This window comes from Hyperolius riggenbachi, chromosome 6 (genome assembly GCF_040937935.1).
Source record: "Hyperolius riggenbachi isolate aHypRig1 chromosome 6, aHypRig1.pri, whole genome shotgun sequence".
Classification (NCBI taxonomy): domain Eukaryota; kingdom Metazoa; phylum Chordata; class Amphibia; order Anura; family Hyperoliidae; genus Hyperolius; species Hyperolius riggenbachi.
This window is the reverse complement of record NC_090651.1, coordinates 306,250,284-306,270,562: the sequence shown is the minus strand read 5'-3', so window position 1 is coordinate 306,270,562 and position 20,279 is coordinate 306,250,284. Positions and strand designations below refer to the sequence as shown.

The following is a 20,279-nucleotide window of genomic DNA, read 5'->3' as shown; positions in this document are numbered from 1 at the left end:
AGGCTTAAAATGACAATGTTTCAATAAGAAAAACTGTCACTGGAGTGCTTCCCTGGATGGGAAGGCAGTGTGCTGTTCTTCTACTGCTTACAATAATGGACATTTGAAGCTCTCAATGGCCACATAAAATGGAAAGGAGGGCCGCAATTGGCCCGCGGGTCTTGTGTTTGACACTTGTGCCGTAGAATAGGGATGGTCGGAATTGGCAAATTCCGCTTCCGTGGAAAAAATCCACATTCCGCCATTGCCGATTACCTCTACCGATTCCGCTTTCCGCTGCCGATTTCCGCATTCAGATGTAGATTTTCGCAGTAATTTCCACCGACTTTAACATCGATTTTCTCAAAAACTACAAGGTCTATTTGAAAACGTTTTCCTCTCGTTTCCACTCTTCGGCTTATACCCTGAAAATGTGGTGTTTCTATCACCTATGGGAACTTTTCTTTAGTATTAACATCTAAAGTAGGCAGCATACCGCATATCGGTACTGCGGATTTTCCGCATTTTACATTACAGTCAATGGCTCCCAAATTTAAAGGAAAAAAAATCTTTCAAAAAGACCTAGTAGTCTGCGAAAATTTCCACACTTGTATTACCGATTTGCAAATTCCCATGCGGAAATTGCATATTTACGGAATCCAAACAAGCATCCCTACCTTAGAATATAAAAGTAAGCCTGAAAACCCTTTCAGACACTTTTATTTTTGATGAGTTTGTTCAGAGAAGTTGTATTAATGTGGCTAATCTGTAAGAGCGCAGGGGGAATTTTGACGGTAGATCCTTTTATAGTACAAAATTGCATCTTGCTTCTTTAATGAAGCTCACTAAATGAGTCTTTGATTTCTGAACCGGGACTAATATGCAGTTCTGCAGCATTGCCTGGGTAAGTGTGGTCGGCATGGAATACAGGGAGGGCTAATGCATCCCCAGCCATGGCGTTCTAAATACTGGCAAGCTGTCCTATATATACTGCACTACTACATGCAGTATTACAGGGATAAATAGTATAGCCGTAATACGGCAGTGATTATGGAAATCATAAAGATGAAGGAAATCCTCTTAAGATCTCCTCTAGGGAGGCCGTTTTATCTTGTGTTAATTCAATTAAAATACATTTATACATTCTGAGTTAAATCTCAGTTAATCAATATAGTTTATGGTCGTTTTTTTGTATTCCAAAATATGCTATAAGAATCTTAAAAGATGGAAAAGAGATTATATATAGATAGTCCCTGCTTACAAAGGACTCGAGTTACAACTTTTCAAAAATACAAAGTTGTCTCTTATATATAAAATATACAATATACAATGTTTTTGTTTTTACATATTTTTGTTAAATATTACAGTATTGTGTAAACTGTTATAAGTAGTTTAAACCGGTGTGAAAAAGGGCGCACGCGGCTCCCGGACAAATCGGGCGCCACCATTGACTTTTATATACAGGAAAATATCGGCAAGCCAGCACCAAAACAGAAATATGATACTTACCGATTTTGCAGGGTTTTTCTTTTATCACCATGGTTCGGCGCCAACGATATTTACCGTATATGGTTTTGTTTTTTTTCTTTTTTGGTAAATGTGGGAGGGGGGAGGGTTAAGGGTCAGATGTCAGGATGGGGTTTGTGTGGGGGAGGGGTTAAGTGTTAGGCGTCAGGCCTGGGTTTGTGTCGAGGGGAGGGTTAAGGATTAGGCATCAGGACTGGGGTTTGTGCATGGGGGGGATTAAGTGTTAGGTGCTAGGACCGGGGTTTGTGGAGGGGGAGGGTTAAGTGTTAGGCGTCAGGACCAAGGCTTTGTGGAGGGGGAGGGTTAAATGCTAGGCATCAGGACCAAGGCTTTGTGGAGGGGGAGGGTTAAGTGTTATGCATCAGGACCGGGGTTTGTACAGGGAAGAAGGGTTAAGTGTTAGGAGGTGCCAGAACACATTCCGGGACTTTCACAGCATGCAGAGGAATAGCAGTTTACATGAAATAGCAGGGAACAGGTCTCCGGAAGCCCAAGTATGCGCTCGGTGCGACTGACATGCTCAGTGGATGGTTTGTCAATCCTAAAAGCTCATAATGTATTTGACACCTATCATCCTCCCACAGCCCACCTACAGTGGGATGTGACTAATCAACACTTGTAAAGCTGGAGATTTGAATTGTAATTAAGTTGTGTCTATAGTTTTATAGTTAGCTTACTTATGCTATGATATGCTATAATATTCCTTCTTCCTGATTTGCTTTAACCAAGATTACTTCTGAATGAACACCTTGTATTATCCCCTGGTGACGGCAAACGCCGAAACTAGTCGGGACAAGAGCGGGCAGCACGGAGACAGGATCGAGTGGTGAGGACATAGTGCCACAAGTGGGAAGCGCAACTAGCCAGGGAGGGTCCTAAGTGGATTAGGACCCTCTAGAAGTAAGTGCCCACCCCGTATTGCCTGTACTGCCTTTTATCCAGAAATAAATGAACTTATACAATCCACTGAAAGCATCCCTGTTTACTTTGTTTGCACATTGAGTGCATACAGGTGGTGAAGTGGAGAGATACACTACTAAAGAAGAGTATATCTGCGCTGTGATACACTACTATTGCCTTGTATTGCTGATTGATACAAATAAATACTCCTAACTGCTCCGAGTGTCAGACGGTCCGTGTAAATCTGCTGAAAGCTGTGGAAACTTCCAACTGATAGAGGTGAGGTATGAATATTCATGCCAAAAAGATATTTACAAGAAGCTCCAATCAATATTTACAATAAGCATAAGGCACGTATGCCAAAAGACACTGCAGGGCATCCCCACCAGCAATGTAACTGATCAGAACTCTGTCCACACCTCAGGGCTCACTTTTTGTGGTCTTCACTTTACTTAATACAGTATATATCCAGGCTGTTCTCAAAGCGGAAATATAGTCAAAATATCCCCATTGGTTCTCAAAGTGGAACTATAGACAAAATATCCCCAATGCTTCAATAGGTTAACCACACCATAAAAGAGTTTCGCACTATGTGCTTTGCGGTACGTCATAACAGGAGTTGTAATCGCACAGCAATCCGCTGCCCTGATCCCTCCAGTGCTCGTTCACATCAGTGTGGTGTCTCCCTAATGCCCTGGGTTGTGATAACACAAGCCGCACCGTACGCTACTGAACAATGCATGTTATGCTCATATTGCAAGTGAATGGTGACGAGGTATTGTGCGTTGCAATGCATGCATTACCGGAAGACACCAAGCATCTCATGACTCCTCCTGACGCTGTCCGCTCATCCCGGTGCTGAACATCGGGAATATTGGGGTATTCAAGTTCACTATTCCAACACCAACACAACATATTTTCAATTTTTATATAAATGTAAATACAAAAAGATTTAAAGAGGAAATGACTGAAAGATTTGCTCCATTTTGTGAGTGTGTGTGATTCAGTTTTACTTTAATTGAATGAATAGACGGCGACAGTCAATCTTATCACACGCTATTCAATTTTTATGAAAATCGCTTGGATTTTTCCACCATAGCCAATCATATAATTATCAAAAATTTGGGACAGTCCATTGAGTTTTCCTGATTGACAAACAAATTACATTCGATCTTTGTATATCACCAATCAGGTCATTGAGGTTGACGAACAAAACCCCAGTGAAATTGCCCTGCAATGAGAGCACTCAGCAATTTTACCGACTTTAACGCTATTTATGTAGTGTGAGCTTGGTGCAGATAGCGCTGCTCCTGCTATGTACACAACATGTGCGTAACTCATATAATGCAAGTAATACTATTCATGTAACAAGCATTATACAAGCAACACAGGCTGCGCTATGAGCAATGCACGTTACATATATGGCATATAAGTCCAAAAATTCGCACACCGTATTCACCTGTTTAGGGGGTGCTGGACCAAGTGACCTTGACCAAGGAGACCCTGCGTGGCCCTGAAACGATAATTGAAAATACGGTCGGATGTGTATGGTGGTGGAACAATAAATGCAAGTTCCTTAAAGGGAACCTGAACAGAGTCAAATTACTTAAAATCAACACTTGATGTACCTGCAAATGAATATTACATAGCTACCTCACCCTCAGTTCCACTCAGAAGCTCACTATTTTCTTCTAACAACAATTCCTTCCAGTTCTGACATTGATGTTGTCAGAACTGAAATATCAGTTGCTGTCAGTTATATATCAGTTGCTCATCAGTTACAACTGAAAGGACAACTGATGAGCAAAGTAATTTCCATGTTTCCGTATGGCTCAAGTGGGGAAAACTGATACAGGTTCATTGCCATTTTTAGAATGGAGGACAGAGAATTCCATTGATCACAGTGAACAAACAGGATGTAGGAGAGGAGAAAGAGATTGATGATTGATGAGTAGACTACACGGGATGTAAGTATGACCTGTGTATGTTTATTTTGACTTTTAATTTTCAGTTCAGGTTTTCCCTTTGGCATAAACACGGGGAAAAACAGCCGTGCAACTGAAAGGACAAAGGAAAGTCAGCCATAGCTTTTGTGCGCAAACATGTTCTTCAGCTCAAGTACACTTTAAGAACTTTAATCACGCCATAATATCATATGATGGTTTTCATGCACGATCCTGAAGAGGTTAACATGAAAGAGGTTACGCAGCTGTGCGCTTGGCCGCAATTTATCATGGTCTCATGAGCTTCCATTGTGCCAAGTCCGTAAGATTGCCAATGTCACTCAGCCAAGGGGACTCTCTGCGTATGGACCTAATTAAGCATTTACTTTCTAAATTACTATTATTTAAAGCAATTTATAATTGGTTTAATGCTGTTTAACCACTGTGTCTATACTGTAATGAAAGGCAGGATTTGGAATGAGCTTTTAATAACTTTTTAATATTTGTATGTTCCCATCACACACCAAGTTATTACATTTAACCAGTTGGCTGATCACGCTCCTCCATCGAGCTGACGAGGCAATTTTTTAATCACCAAGCCACCTGCAAGAAGCCGGCAAGAAGATTTCTTACTCAAAATATTTTTATTTGTCAATGACTTTGTTGGAAGTAAACGGTTTTGCTCCTTCTAGTACTTAATTTTACGGGATGCAAATGATTATACAAAGCTGCCAACTGTCCCATTTTTGTAGGGACAGTCCCTCTTTGGGAACCAAATCCCCTGTCCCCATTTCTTCCTCATTTGTCCCTCTTTCAGGACAAATGTACGGATCTAGGAAAATATGTTTTACTCTTGAAAAATGAGTGTAATTAACTCTAAGCTTTTTTTCTCCTCCCTTTAAATTGATACATTTCTCAATTTCAAAAGTTAATGTGAAGGAAATCTAATGATGATAAAAAAGACCAGTTGGTCTTCCTTGCACCTGACCCTACATTCCCCCTTTCTAATGCCTAATTCTAAAACCCCTCTTCCTAACCTCATAATGTTCAAAATGATAATTAAAACATTAAAAACGTCAAAAACTATAACGTTCTAATTTTCAAACTGATAAGAATTAAAAAAAAAACTAAAATGGTCTAATTTTCAAAACGATAATTATCGCGTGACCAAATTTATGCTTTTGGGCACCAATGTTTGCATTAGAGCCCATGGGGTGCCCAAATCGTCTCTTAGCCGCAGGCACCCACATTTCCTGTTTGCCTTGACAGAGCTCGGACGAGGTCCTCCAGAGCCCAAAGCATAGATGCTAAAGTATGCCCCCACTTTCCTTCCTCCCCTTCCATCAGATGCTGATTGCTTTCTCAGCCATGGGCATCCCTCTCCACCTAATCACTTCTTGAGGCTGATATTGAGAGGAGATCCCCAGCACCCCACCAACCCCTTTTCAAATCAAGCCTATTGCAACTGGCTCACATAAGGCCCATACATATACTTGATTAAAAATGCCCACTAACGCCCACCTCTGTAACAATCTGGCATGTGTACAGCAGCCCCCGACCCCTGCCTGCCCAGCGATCCGCCAGGTGGATCAATTCGTCCAAGCAACGGCCAATAGCTTTGTTCTCCCCGCTCACACCACCCACCACGTGACGTTACATCTGCGCCACTCCGCTGGCCCTCTGTACCCCCACATTACAACAGAATGCATCTGCCATCACTCAGCTGAATTATCCCCCTGGCAGATTCATGACCAGGCATCGGATGGAGGCTGTACAGCCTCGGCCCAGCGATGTGGCACAAGGGATCGTATGCCAATCCCTGGATCTTATCCCAATCCCCGTTGGGCGACATCAATCTAGTGTGTGTACAGGGCGAGAGTGACAGAGGTACTCCCCTTCCAACCTCCCCCCCTGCTGCGATCACCCATACACACGATTACATGTCATCACTACCCATCTGCTGATGCCACTCGTATAACTGATTGTATGGTGGTTACTGGCAATATGGCACAGACACTGTCTGCCCAGCCACTGATCACTGACAGCAGGGCATGAAAGTGGGCTTTAGCTGTGCAGAGTGGAGCATCTCCACTGTGCAATCGTTCACAGTTGCACCTGCATTAATTTAAATGCAGGCCCTTATCCTCTCCTCATAACCTTGCCCAAGGCTGGTGCCTCTCTTACCTCTGTTTCGGTCTAGCCCTAGTTTTCGAACCACGCAGGGTAGCTTTGCACATTCCCAGCAGTCTAGCACCGCATGGTAGATCTCTGTTCATCCTGGCACTACAGATGGTCAAGTATACTTTTGGCACAAAGCAATCCAATAGTTACTTCTTAAAACAAGCCTGACCTAAACCTTCCGTCACTTTTATTTAAAACAAAACATCTTAAATGCAGGTACACCTTAAGAAGTAGAATTATTGCTGGTAGATCACTTGTTGTGTGGAGTTCTGTTCAATGTCTGGCCTTTGGCAGTGTAGGTGCTCTTTATGTTACGAAAGAATCCACATGAAGATTCTACACCTTTAGGCTCTTTCACATCAGAGCTTGCGTTGGAGAACGCTCAAAGCATACGTTTTGTTGTATGCCTTTTACTGCGTTTTGATATGCGTTGCACTGCAGTGAGTGTGCGTTTTTAATCCGTTTTCAATGCGTTACTGCACATAGAAAAACGCAGGTAATTTTTTTTTCTTTTAGTTGTCAACTTTCTACATTGTTCCTCTGTTGCATTCTGGGACTGATTGCCTGCGTTAACGGATTAAAAACGCGCATAGTGTGCGTTTTACATTGACTAACATTGTAACGCATAAAGCTAGCGTTGGCCAAAAAACTGCGCCTGGGTGCAGTGGAACGCAACGCACAAAAAGGCTGCATTATATGTGAAAGCTAAAATGAAAGTCTATGGACTTTCATTTCACCTTGGGTAACGCAAACTTTATCCTTTGCGTTGAAACGCAGAAAATCTGCCCTAATGTGAAAGAGCCCTTAGTATGTCTGCTGAATGTAGCAAATGGCAACACCGACCATCCTTCACAGTGACAGCTTTGGGCCTCCAATCAACTATCGGGAAGCACAGACCAAAACAGGTCATGACCCAAGCATCTGCTTAAGGGCCAGTCTGTTACTCATAGCCTGGTCACTTCCTGACAGGAACAGCAATGCTTATTTTCTACCGGCTCTGCACACAGAATTACCCAACACACACTTCTGAGCGACGCAATGCCGGTCCAGAGTAGAAGGGGGAGGATTTCTGGGATTCGGGACTTAAGTCATCTGCCTTCACCTGTTGCTACTGTTTTAGTATTACTGCTGGTTCATATACAAATGGTCAGACCAGTCCCACAGCGCTTACAAAATGTATGCTACTATACTGGCATATGACACAAATACAACAAGCATGTTGTTACACCACAAAAAGTTAGAATTCAGTTTTGAGCAGAAAAAATTTTGAAGGACTACTACAGCAAAAAAAAAAAAAAAGTAAGCAGTTAAAAAAAAACCTAGTTTTGGACTAGTCCATTCTCTCATAGGGGATTCTCAGGGTTTTCGTTATTTTCAAAAGCATTTCTTAAACAGCAGTTGTTAGTCTAACTGCCAAAATAGTGTGCATGTTATGCTTTACAGGGAATACTGTTGACTTTACCACTGAGGTGAGAACCTCCCAGAGCACAGAGTCTAAGTGACCACGGGTCTTCACCCTAAGGCTCACTGGGGCCAAAAGGACTTTGCTGCCTAGTTCCCACCAGGTTGTGCTCCAGGTAGTCCTAACAGTGGTTCAGAGAACAGCAACACTGCAATGTGGAGAAGGCAAGGTACAAAATCAGCAGGCAATATCGTAGTCGGTCAGGGGTCAGGGCTGGCAGAGTTCAATCGTAATGAGGAGATAGGCAGAGGGTCGAGGCAGGCAGAGATCAAACGTAGTCAGGAACAAGCCGGGGTCAGATAACAGGTAATCAATCAGAGTAATCGGTGGCAGAGTCACAGGAACAACTGCGGGCAAGCTGTATGAACAGACAGCACTGATGTGCTAGCAGAGCAGGTTTAACCACTTGAGGACTGCAGGGCTAAACCCCCCTAGTGACCAGGCCATTTTTAGCTAAATTGGCCACTGCAGCTTTAAGGCCAAGCTGCAGGGCCGCACAACTCAGCACACAAGTGATCCCCCCCCCCCTTTTCTCCCCACCAACAGAGCTCTCTGTTGGTGGGGTCTGATCGCTCCCCCATGTTTATTTTTTTTAAAATAAATATTATTGTTATGGGATTTTAGAAAAAAAAACCAGTTTCTTTAAATTTATTCCCTTCCTCCCTCCCTCCCTCCCCACAGCCGGCCAATTATGGCGATCGGCTGTCATAGGCTTCTGCCTATGAGAGCCGATCGCTCTCTTGTCCCCCATGGGGACAGCCGTGTCACACGGCTGTCCCCAGTGCAGCGCTGCTGCTCATCGCAGCGCTGCACCTAGTAAATAGACGGCGTAATCGCCGTCTAACAGTCTCCCGAGCGGCAATAGCCGCTCGGAGACTGAAGGCGGGGCGGAGCTCAGCCCTCCGAGCATGAGATGCGCGCGCACCATGCGCGCGATCTCATGCTAAACAGAGCCCCAGGACTTTACGCCAATTGGCGTTAGGCGGTCCTGGGGCTGCCGCCGCGGCCACGCCTACTGGAGTGACGCGGGCGGCAGGAGGTTAAATAGGCCGCTTGGCGCCAAGTTTAGGATGTTGCGCATGTGTACAAACGCCCATGTCAGGATGCGCATGCGTAACCCCGTCAGCATGACGCACACTAACATCCGCATAGGCCCAATTAGGCGCGGACTGTTTTCTCTAGGCCCGATTAGGCGCGGACGTGCCTGTGCGTACTTCAGTACGTGTCACGCCAAATGTCGGCCCCTTCCGCTACCGTACGTGCGACCAGGAACCTGACGGGGCCTACCAGGCATCATAGATCAGTGAGTATGACACCCCCCCCCCCCCCCAATGGCATCCTTTGGATGCCCCTAGGACTTGGCTTCTCAGGATGTCTTTGATGGAAAACCCTGACTAACCTAGGAGCATAAATATTGGCAGGTGGTTCCCATGAATTCTCCTCCACTCCAAATCCCTTCCATTTGATCAAATAATAGAGTTTTCTTCTGGTTATTTTAGAGTCCAAAATCCTCTCAATTTCAAATTCTTCTGCCCCATCAATCATGATTGGCGAAGGTGGAGGAGTTGTTCTGTTAGAAAAAGAGTCAGGAACCATTTGCTTGAAATTGATACATGAAATACTTGATGGATGCTCATTGAATCAGGAAGTTTCAATCTGAAGGCTACAGTATTAATTTTTTTCTCGATGGGAAATGGACCGATGAATCTTGGTTCTAATTCCTTAGAAGGACACTTTAATTTAAGATTGTTTGTGGAAAGCCAGACTAAATCTCTAATCTGAAAGTCAGGAGCAGATGATCTCCTCTTGTCCACCTGAAACTTAGCTCTGTCCTGTGCTTGCCTCAGAGTATTCTGTAATCTTTTAAAATTTTCAGAAAGACTTGCTAGCCGTAATTGGACTTCTGGTATGGGAGAGTAAAAACGTAAAGTGGGCAGTATTGCAGAATGAAAAGCATAATTAGCATAAAATGGTGTTTGTCTTGTAGATGCATGAACAGAACTATTGTAGGCGAACTCAGCCGTAGCAAGTAGGGAAGACCAGCCCTCTTGAGATGCAGAAGAGAAGCAACGCAAATATTGTTCCAATCTTTGGTTCGTTTGTTCAGTCTGTCTGTTGTATTGTGTGTGATAACCTGAAGATTGAGAGAGAGAGTAATGTTGAGCTGAGAACAAAGTTCTTTCCAAAATTTTGAGGTAAACTGGACTCCTCTATCAAAAACAATATTAGACGGCAGACCATGAAGCTTGAATATATGATTAAGGAAGACATCAGTGGTGGTGACGGCAGATGGAACATTCTTCATTGGAATAAAGTGTGCCATTTTAGTAAATCGGTCAACTACCACAAAAATTGTAGTAAATCCAACAGATGGAGGCAGATCTGTAATGAAGTCCATTGCTAACATGTCCCAGGGTCGAGAGGGAAAAGGTAAAGGTGTCAACAAACCCCAGGGACGATGTTGAGGATTCTTGCACAAATATTGCAAGAGGAAAAAAAATTCTTACAGTCCGTAACTAGCTCAGGCCAAAATAAATGTCATTGTAAAAATTCTTGTGTTTTTGCCACCCTGAAATGGCCCGCTAACTTGTTGTCATGACAAAGTTGTAAGATGGTTGATCGAAGTTCTGAGGGGACAAAGACTTTATCATCGTGAAAGAAAACACCCTCCCGAAATTGCAATCCTTTGGTGAGGTCAGCAGGCAAAGAAGATGATAAGTGTTCAATCTGATTCAGAAGTCCGGTTTGAAGCAACAGGAAATTTTTGGAAGAGAGAATGGTGTCAGGGTCTGGAACAACTTTAGAAGATTCTAAAAACATCCGTGATAATGCATTAGGCTTCCCATTCTTACTGCTAGGTTGGTAGGTAAAATGAAAATAAAAACAGGAGAAAAACAGAGACCAGCGAGCCTGTCTTGGTCTGTAAAAACAATTATTGAATGCTGTGCCCCCTCTAGTAAGTAACTCCATTCTTCAAAAGCAGCTTTGATGGCCAATAATTCTTGGTCAGCTATATAGTTCTTTTCAGATGAATTTAACTTACAGTAGAAAAAGGCAACCGGATGGAACAGGTTCTTTGGCCCAAAACGTTGTGACAAAATAGCGCCTACAGCAACCTCGGAAGCATCAACTTCTCATACAAAAGGTTGTGAGGGATCTGCATGCCTAAGGACTGGAGCCTAAGTAAACAGATTTTTGAGCTTTTCAAAGGCTACCTGGGCTTCAGAAGTCCACTGAAAGGGTTGATGAGTACTAGTAAGCTGTGTGATAGGTGCCACAATTGCTGAAAAATTATTAATAAATCTTCTATAGAAGTTAGCAAACCCAATGAAGCGTTGAACCCCTTTCCTGTCTTTAGGGACTGGCCAGTCTAAGATAGCTGATACTTTTTGTGCGTCCATTTTGATTCCCTCATATGAGATCTGTAGACCTAGAAACTGGATGTTATCTTGTTCAAAAGCACATTTTTCGAGTTTTGCATATAGGTTATGAACACAAAGGCGAGAAATAACTTTCTTGACATGATTTCTGTGTTCCGATAATGTAGAAGAAAAGATCAGTATATCATCCAAGTACATAGCCATGAATATATCAATAAAGTCTTTGAAGATGTCATTGACGAAGTGCTGGAAAGTAGGGGGGGGGGGGGGGGGGGTTGCATAGGCCAAAGGGCATGACTAGATACTCGAAATGTCCATAACGAGAACGAAAGTCAGTTTTCCACTCATCTCCTTCACGGATATGGATCAGATTGTAAGCTCCTCGTAAATCAAGCTTCGTGAAGGTTTTAGCAGTGCATAGTCTCTGGAATAAATCTGGTACAAGGGGCAAAGGATACCTGTTCTTGGTGGTAATTTTATTTAACTCTCTATAGTCTACACAGGGTCATAGAGAATCGTCCTTCTTTTCTACAAAGAAGATCCCGGCTCCTGCAGGAGAAGGATGGATGAAACCTTTAGCTAAATTTTCATCAATGTATTGTTTCAAGATGACTGATTCAGGCTCAGAGAGAGGAAAAACTCTGCCGAAAGGAATTTCTGCTCCAGTGTGTAACTCGATTGGGCAGTCATAGATGCGATGAGGAGGCAGCATATCAGCAGCTTTTTTGTCAAAAACATCTCTGAAGTCCTGGTAGGGGACTGGTAGTAGAGGCTCCAAAGCTGAGCTGAGACAAGCTAATTGACCAACTCGAGGCAAGCAGAAGCGTTAACAATATCTAGACTGAAAAGTCACAGACCCTGTACTCCAATCAATGAGTGGATTATGAGATTGGAGCCAAGGAATTCCTAGGATGACAGGGAAGAGTGGAGAGGGAATCAAATCAAATGTCAGAAATTCTTGATGATCTTCAGAAGTTGTGACAAGTACAGGGTAAGTTTCGGAAGTGATGGGTCCAGAAGCAAGATGCGTCCCGTCAGCTAACTGGATGGGGAGTGGAATGTTCTTTTGACGGGTAGGCAGGTCAAGTTGTTGAGCTAGTTGGATGTCTAGGAAACATGAGCAGGCGCTAGAATCAATGATGGCTTGGACTTGGGTTGTTCCGTTTGGGCCCTGCAATGACAGAAACAAAGGAACATGAGCGGAGGAGGAACGTAAAACTGGAGGTACTTGCGAGGTCTCGAAATCAAGCTTACCCAGAGGTCTTATTGGACCGTTGTTACAAAAATGACCAGCGGAGCCACAGTACATGCACAGATTGGACTGCCGGCGGCATTGTTGTTCTTCCATTGACAAAGGAGATCTGGTTAAACCCAATTGCATGGGTTCAGGCATATCAGTGCTGTTAGACCCTAAGGAATTGGATGGAGGTGCTGGAACTGGAGGAGAACTGAAGGCAGGATAATTCCACGCGGTGCAAGGGGCACCAGATCCCTCAAGTCTTCTTTCTCTTAGACGTCTGTCTATCTGAGTAGAAAGTTGTATCAGTTCTTTTAAAGTCTCTGGTAGACCCACTCGGGCCAGCTCATCTTTAAGTAAGTCAGATAATCCCAGAAGAAATTAAAATTTTAGTGCAGCATCATTCCACTGAGTGTCACCGCTCCAGCAGCGGAAGTCTGAGATGTATTCTTCCACAGGCCTGCAACCCTGACGCAGATTCTGGAGAGCTGTCTCAGCTGTAGCGATCCGAGCCGGATCATCGTATAGTTCCGCAAGAGCCTCAAACAAAGTGGCCACAGTAGTCACAGCAGGATGGTTTTGCTCACAGAGCTGCAAAGCCCATGCTTGTGGTTCACCTTGAAGTATGGATATGATAGTTCCGACGATAGCCAGTTCAGTAGCATATGTTCTTGGATGGAGAGCAAACATTAACTGGCAAGCCCCCTTGAAAGTCCTGAATTTGCTTCGATCTCCAGAAAATCTTTCAGGAAGAGGTAACTTAGGTTCCAAAGGAGGAGCTGTCACTGTGATATTGGTTGGAGCAACAGGAGGACTAGCAGCAGGAAGATTCTGAATCTGCGCCTGAAGTTGCACATAGTTGCCTTGGACCTGCTGAACGGAAAGGCTGAGCTCAGAGACCAGTTTGCAGAGAGTGTCGATGTCAAGCGAAGCTCCAGCAGTGTGCATGTTGGCTGTCTGTTACTGTTATGCTTCACAGGGAATACTGTTGACTTTACCACTGGGGTGAGAACCTCCCAGAGCACAGAGTCTAAGTGACCATGGGTCTTCACCCTAAAACCCACTGGGGCCAAAAGGACTTCGCTGCCTAGTGCCCACCAGGTTGCGCTCCAGGTAGTCCTAACAGTGGTTCAGAGAACAGCAACACTACAATGTGGAGAAGGCGAGGTACAAAATCAGCAGGGAATATCGTGGTCGAGACAGTTCCGGGGTCAGGGCTGGCAGAGTTCAATCGTAATGAGGAGACAGGCAGAGGGTTGAGGCAGGCAGAGTACTGTCGTAAGCGATGAACAGGCAAAGGGTCGAGGCAGACGGAGATCAAACGTACCCAGGAACAAGCCGGGGTCAGATAACAGGTAATCAATCGAGTAATCGCTGGCAGAGTCACAGGAACAACTGCGGGCAAGCTGTATGAACAGACAGCACTGATGTGCTAGCAGAGCAGGTTTAAATAGGTCGCTTGGCACCAAGTTTAGGATGCTGCGCATGCATACAAACGTCTGCGTCAGAATGCGCATGCGTAACCCCGTCAGCACTAACATCCGCATAGGCCCGATTAGGCGCGGACGCGCATGCGTGTACTTCAGTACATGTCACGTTGAACGGCGTGACGCCATGAAATAAACAAACATGTCGGCCCCTTCTGCTCACGTACGTGCGACCAGGAACCTGGCAGGGCCTACCAGGGATCATAGATCAGTGAGTATGACAGTGCAAGTGAGAAAGGAGGCTGGCTGGCATCTTACTATTTTGGCAGTTAGACTTAGCAACTGCTGGCGAGGAAATGCTTTTTCAAACAAAGGAAACAGTGGGAATCCCCCATGAGGAGATGGACTAGTCCAAAACCTGTCAGTTCTGTCAGATTTTAATGGCTTACTTTTTTTTTTGCTATAGTGAGTGGTCCTTTAAATCAGCTGCTTTCACAGTAACTAAATGGGTAAATCAATAAGTGTTTAACTGTGGCCCCTGCTGCGGCCATGCCTTCATAAGGCCCGTTCTCAATAGGGTGATTAGTGGGTAGTACCCACTAATTGCCAAAGCGCTAGCGCTTTTTAAAGCGCTAGTGCAATAGAAACCTAATGGCAGTGATCTCACTGACTTTGCCATCGATCGCGGACGTTTCACGATGAATGGCAATCACAAAACGTGTTACCTGCAGTATTTTGCCGGGGTTCTGGTATGGTGCTTTAACAAGCAGTGATTTCGATCGTCGGGAATCGCGGGATTGTACGGGGATTGTACCGGGCTAATCGCTGTAAAATCACAGACGCAAAACTGTAGTGCCGAGCACTACCGTTTTGCTACTTTTTAGTGAGAACGGGCCCTTAGTGCTAGGGGCGTATCTAGAAATCACTGGGCCCCCTGCAAAACTTTGGATGGGGCCCCCTCCCGCCAAAACAAATCTACAAATCTTTGTCTGCGAAACTTGGTATGATTCTTTATCAGCGGCTGAGCAGAAGCAGTCTTTAGAACAATTGTTCAGAGTGCAGAAAGTTTTTTCTCCACGTACCCTTAGTTGTGTGTCTCTCAGGACGGGCCCCCTGTGGCTTAACCTCCCTAGCGGTTTGATTCCCGCAGCCGCAAGTGTTTTTTTTACCTTTTTTGTTTTTTAGCATGTAGCTAGCCTAGCGCTAGCTACATGCTTCCCCCCTCCCTGCGGCGTCCCCTCGTATGTGCCGATCGCCGCCGGCGCGTATGCCCATCCGGAAATCCCGTTCTGAACGGGCTTTCCATGAGGGCTTCCCCCGTCGCCATGGTGACGCACGCGCTGACGTCACCGACGTCATCGACGTCAGAGGGAGTCCCGATCCACCCCTCAGCGCTGCCTGGCACTGATTGGCCAAGAAGCGCTCGGGTCTCGGGGGGGGCACCCTCTGATGCGGCAGGTAGCAGCGAATCGGCGCGGGGCGGCGGCGATCGTGAGTAACACACAGCTAGCAAAGTGCTAGCTGCGTGTATAAAAAAAAAATTATGCAGATCGGCCCAGCGGGGCCTGAGAAATCCTCCTGCGCTGCTTACCCCGTGTCCAGCACGGGGTTACCGCTAACGAGGTTAAGGGCCCCCCTGCGGCTGCATCCCTTGCAGGGTCTATTGTTACGCCCCTACTTAGTGCCTGAGAGCATATCCTCCTAGTAACTGATAAGCTGCGAGTCACTAGGGAGGTATTGCTTTGGTAGAGGTTGCAATTGCACTCTCCCGCCATGACGTGGACCTCACGTCCAGATGCGGAAGGTCTTCTGCCTGCCAAGGAGATTTGGGAAGGGTAGGCAAAGGAACATCATGTCAACATTATAGTGGTAAGGACCACTGATCCTCTGTTAATGTAAAGTGATTTTTATATAGAAAATAAAGCATTTCTAAAGGATAGTTTTCAAAATACATTTCTGCTTAAAGGCAAACTAACTTAAAGCATTGATAATAATTAAAGGAAAGCAAGGGATTTAGATAGTAAATATCATCATTGCAAAGCTGTATATATAGATTGCTTTCATATCAAACTATATGAACAATACCACTTTGCCAAAAAATGTTAATGTTTCGCTAGAACAAAGCTTCTATGGAGATTCCACCAGGGAACTTTGCCTAGGCAGCGATATGGAGGGTTCCCCCCATAGCGGCATGGTGGGAGAATGATGTTGCTTGTAACTAGTGATGACTGTAATCAGCTAATTACAATTTCGTGAGATTTTGTGTACATTTTCGCAATTACGCCCATACGTAATTACGATTTGTAAATTCACTTGATTTCAAGTAATCTATTCGTAATTTTTGTGTAGTTTTCTGCCAACGTAAGAGGTTAATAGCAAAGCCAGGGGGTAGCAATAGGGGTTGCAGAGGTTGCGACCGCATCGGGGCCCTTGGGCTAGAGGGGCCCCGAAGGGCCCTCTCTCAACCACAGTATTAGCTTTCTATTGGTCCTGTGCTCATAATAATCACTTCTATAGATACTTTGAATAGTGGTAATCATTAACAAGCTGCTCCCCATCCCCTTCTATAATAATAATAATAATAATCCAAACATTTGTATAGCGCTTTTCTCCTGTTGGACTCAAAGCGCTCAAGAGCTGCAGCCACTGGGGCGCGCTCAAGAGGCCACCCTGCAGTGTTAGGGAGTCTTGCCTTGAACTCCTTACTGAATAGGTACTGACCTTAGCCAGGATTAGAACCCTGGTCTCCCATGTCAAAGGCAGAGCCCTTAACCAGTACACTATCCAGCCACTTCTTGCACCTCTGACACTGAGGTTGTCCTTAGCAGGTCTTGATGCGCCATATCAATTGTTACATATAGAGTGCTTGGGGGGGCCCCAATGTAAAACTTTCATCGGGGCCCACAGCTCCTTAGCTACACCACTGAGCAAAGCCCCCATATATGCTAATGCTAATTTGCAAAAATTCAGGTTGGAGTGAGCTTGAGATGTCTCCCAGTGCTTCACTGCTGAAAATGAATATATGCAAATTAACCATTGTCGTCCCTAAGCCCCATCTACACGGTGCAATTTTCCATCAGATAGACGGATCTATTAGATAGATCTAATAAGAAATTGCATCGTGTGTAGGCGTCCAAATTGTTTCAGATCAATTTTGCGATAGCTTTGATAAGTACCCAAAATCTATTGCAAAATCTTAAGCAATCCGATTGGACCGGTTGGAAATTATCTAATAGATCCGTCTAATAGATCCGATCTGACGGAAAATTGTACCATTTAGATGAGGCTTTAGAAGCTAAACACACCTCCAGATCCGCTGGAATGCAATGATATGTCAGCTTCTAATAAGTACAGAGCCATAATAATCAAACATGCATAATTGATTTTAAAAATGCAAAGGAAAATGGTTTTTAAACTTAAAAGTTTAAAAAAACATTTTTCCTTTGCATTTTTTGAATTGATTTCCTCAAAAACTACAAGGTCTTTTTCAAAAATTATTATTATTATTATTTTTTTAACTTGTATCCACTATTCTCCTCAACATGCCATATGTAGCAATTTTGGTGAGGATAGTATGTATAAGTGCTTTGCTATTAACTGCTAAAGTCGGCAAGAAATTACTCAAAAATTATGCAAAAATGTGAAATTACGGTTCCTGACTACAATGACAGAAAATGAATTACGATTTTTCACACAATTTGCTTACGGTTTGGCATCATAATTGCGAATTTTGATGTGAAATTACAACTATGCCAAATTTGTGCACATCACTATTTGTAACTAATAAACTACAGAGTATATGAAATGTCAGGGACTATCGGTGTATGCGTGGTAGAGGTAGAAAATGCTAGCCCATGTCGTAGGATCAAAAACAATATGGCTGACTCCACTATGAAAAGTCATACAAATAAGTTTATTTTGGGGTTTGCAGGAGTTTGTAGGGATTATTTATTTTAGCTGGACCTTGTTAATAACTTTTATTTTATTTTTTTCAACTATTTTTATTTGGTTTTCACTTACTTTGCTGTTCCAACAGTTATTGCATTTGTGGACAACCATCGTCCTCTGCAGCAAGTATAGGAACAACGCAAAGACATAATTTATTGGGAATACAGCATTTAAACAACTTCCCAGCCCCACTTTCTCCTCGTCATCCACAAATGCTATTTTTAAAGTAAATCCTGAGCTGAAAATACATTTGAGATAATTACTGAATTTTTTGGACTATAAGACTCACTTTTTCTCCCCCCAAAAAAGTCACTGCATCTTATAGTCCAAATACAGGGAGTTTCTGACTTGCGTACGCCTGCCAATACGAACCTCCGACCCGCTGCAATGTCGGGGACTCCCTGTACTGTGCCCATGCAGAGGAGGACACAGGGGGATAAACGGAGGACACAGGGGGACACAAAGGCGCATAGAAGAGGACACAAAGGGGCATAGAGAACACAAGGAGGACAGAGAAGGACACAGGGAGATACAAGAGGTACAAGGAGGCATAAGGTGCAAAGGAGGCATAATCCACAAGATGCCCCTTCACCATGGATGCACCAGGTTTATTATATATTTTCCCCCCTGTTTTTTTGTCCTCTAAACCTAGGTGCATCTTATGGTCTGGAGCGTCTTATAGTCCAAAACAAAATGGTAATTGTATATGTAGAAATAATAAAAGAAATAAAGAAAAAACAAAACAAAACTAGACTTTCCTACAGTCTCATAATGTTATTTGCAATTTGAAGGCTGAATTTCTATCCCCTGGTGCACACCATGCAATTTCCTGTCAGAGTGATAAGTCCAATCGATAATTTGTGTCCCATCTGCTCCCAATCTAGAACGAGATCGATTTTCAGATCGTCACCGCACAAAATCGATCCCATTCTCAATTGGAAGCATATTGGCCGAGATGGAAATTATTGATTCACCCGTTGATTTGATGGGAAATTGCATGGTGTTTATTAGGTATCAGATTGAATTCTAAACAGCAGCCATGACAGTGTGATGTAAAATCTTCTTGAAAACCAAAGAGACAGCCTTTTGAACTGAGCCTAATCCTGTTATCAGCAAAATAGAAGTCTTTTTTTTCTTATGTTTGCTTTTCAGGAGAGCACAGCTGTTCAATTCTACTGCTGTTCAACTGCCTAATTTGCATAGATAAATAACATCACCACTTTATTATTAGCTCTTGCAATAAAAAAATGGACAGAAAGGGATTTAAGGGTCGGTTCACACGGGTTTCTGGCGGCGTCTCAGTTAAGCTCTGCCCATTCATTTGAATGGGCAGAGCTTAAACGACAATCGCCGCGGGCCGTGTGTACTGCCCCTTAAAGGACACATCCGAGCTGTAGTTAAAAAATGAAATCTACTTACCCAGGGCTTCGTCCAGCCCCTAGCAGGTGATCTGTCCCACACCGCAGCTCCACTCTCTGCCGCTGGCTCTCTGACCATAACGGAGCCTCTTCAGGCTGTCCCCTACTGCGCCTACGCCGCTGTCAATCAAATCCACGTTGTGTGGAGTGTACTGCGCAAACGCAGTAAAGGACGACCAGGCGAGGTCGTCCTCAGCAGCACCGAGAGACAACAACTGAGAGTGGAGCTGCGGCTTGGGGGCTGGAGGGGCTGGAGGAAGCCCCGGGTAAGTAGATTTCATTTTTTTTAACCAGCTCGGACCTTCCCTTTAAGCAAGTTCTTCATAGACCTAGTGCACTATGTACCCCTGTTTATTTCATCATTCATGCCACATGTCAGCTGTTTGCATGGTACAGTGTAGATCCACTATATGTAAAGACATATACTAATGTTTTTTCAATGTTCTCTCTTTGATGTGAAGACCATATATTTACACCTGCAGATGAAAACTGATCTGTATGTAGAGAGCATTAAAAATAGCAATTTCTATGTATAGCAGAGGAATTCATATTATTGTGTTACTTACAAATACCACGAATGTTTCTGAATCTGATCCAGCTGCAAGAGAGAAAGAGTACGTTTTCTGTTTAATAGATTAACACAAAAGTCAAAAATACAATCCTACAGCATTCAAAGAGCTGCTACAGGTCCCATGACTGCTAGTTACAGTGCCATGATGACCTAATGTTAGAACAAAGTGCTACTAATAAACAAATAAATCTATAGTTAGCAGTCCCCTTTTTTTCTGAAATGCATAAGGCTTTGCAAACTATGAATCTGGCAGAACACATGACTCTGTACTTCTCACCTGGTTGCTCCCAGAGCGTAGCTAAGGGT

The 20,279-nt window shown here is 43.9% G+C and overlaps 1 protein-coding gene across 11 annotated transcripts in view; it reads right to left on the bottom strand.

Moving 5' to 3' along the window:
- LOC137521675 (serine/threonine-protein kinase BRSK2-like) overlaps window positions 1-20,279 on the bottom strand; it is a 427,652-nt gene that overhangs the window by 69,207 nt on the left and 338,166 nt on the right. For 7 of the 11 annotated variants that reach the window (XM_068241267.1, XM_068241271.1, XM_068241273.1 and 4 more), the window contains 2 exons: window positions 19,969-20,000; window positions 3,866-3,919 (listed from right to left, as the gene is read on the bottom strand). The exons of 1 other annotated variant lie outside the window; for it this stretch is intronic. In XM_068241267.1, the coding sequence (XP_068097368.1) occupies window positions 3,866-3,919; window positions 19,969-20,000 (86 nt within the window). The remainder of the gene's footprint in view (window positions 1-3,865; window positions 3,920-19,968; window positions 20,001-20,279) is intronic. 3 more of the 11 variants (XM_068241266.1, XM_068241272.1, XM_068241268.1) reach the window with 1 other exon arrangement.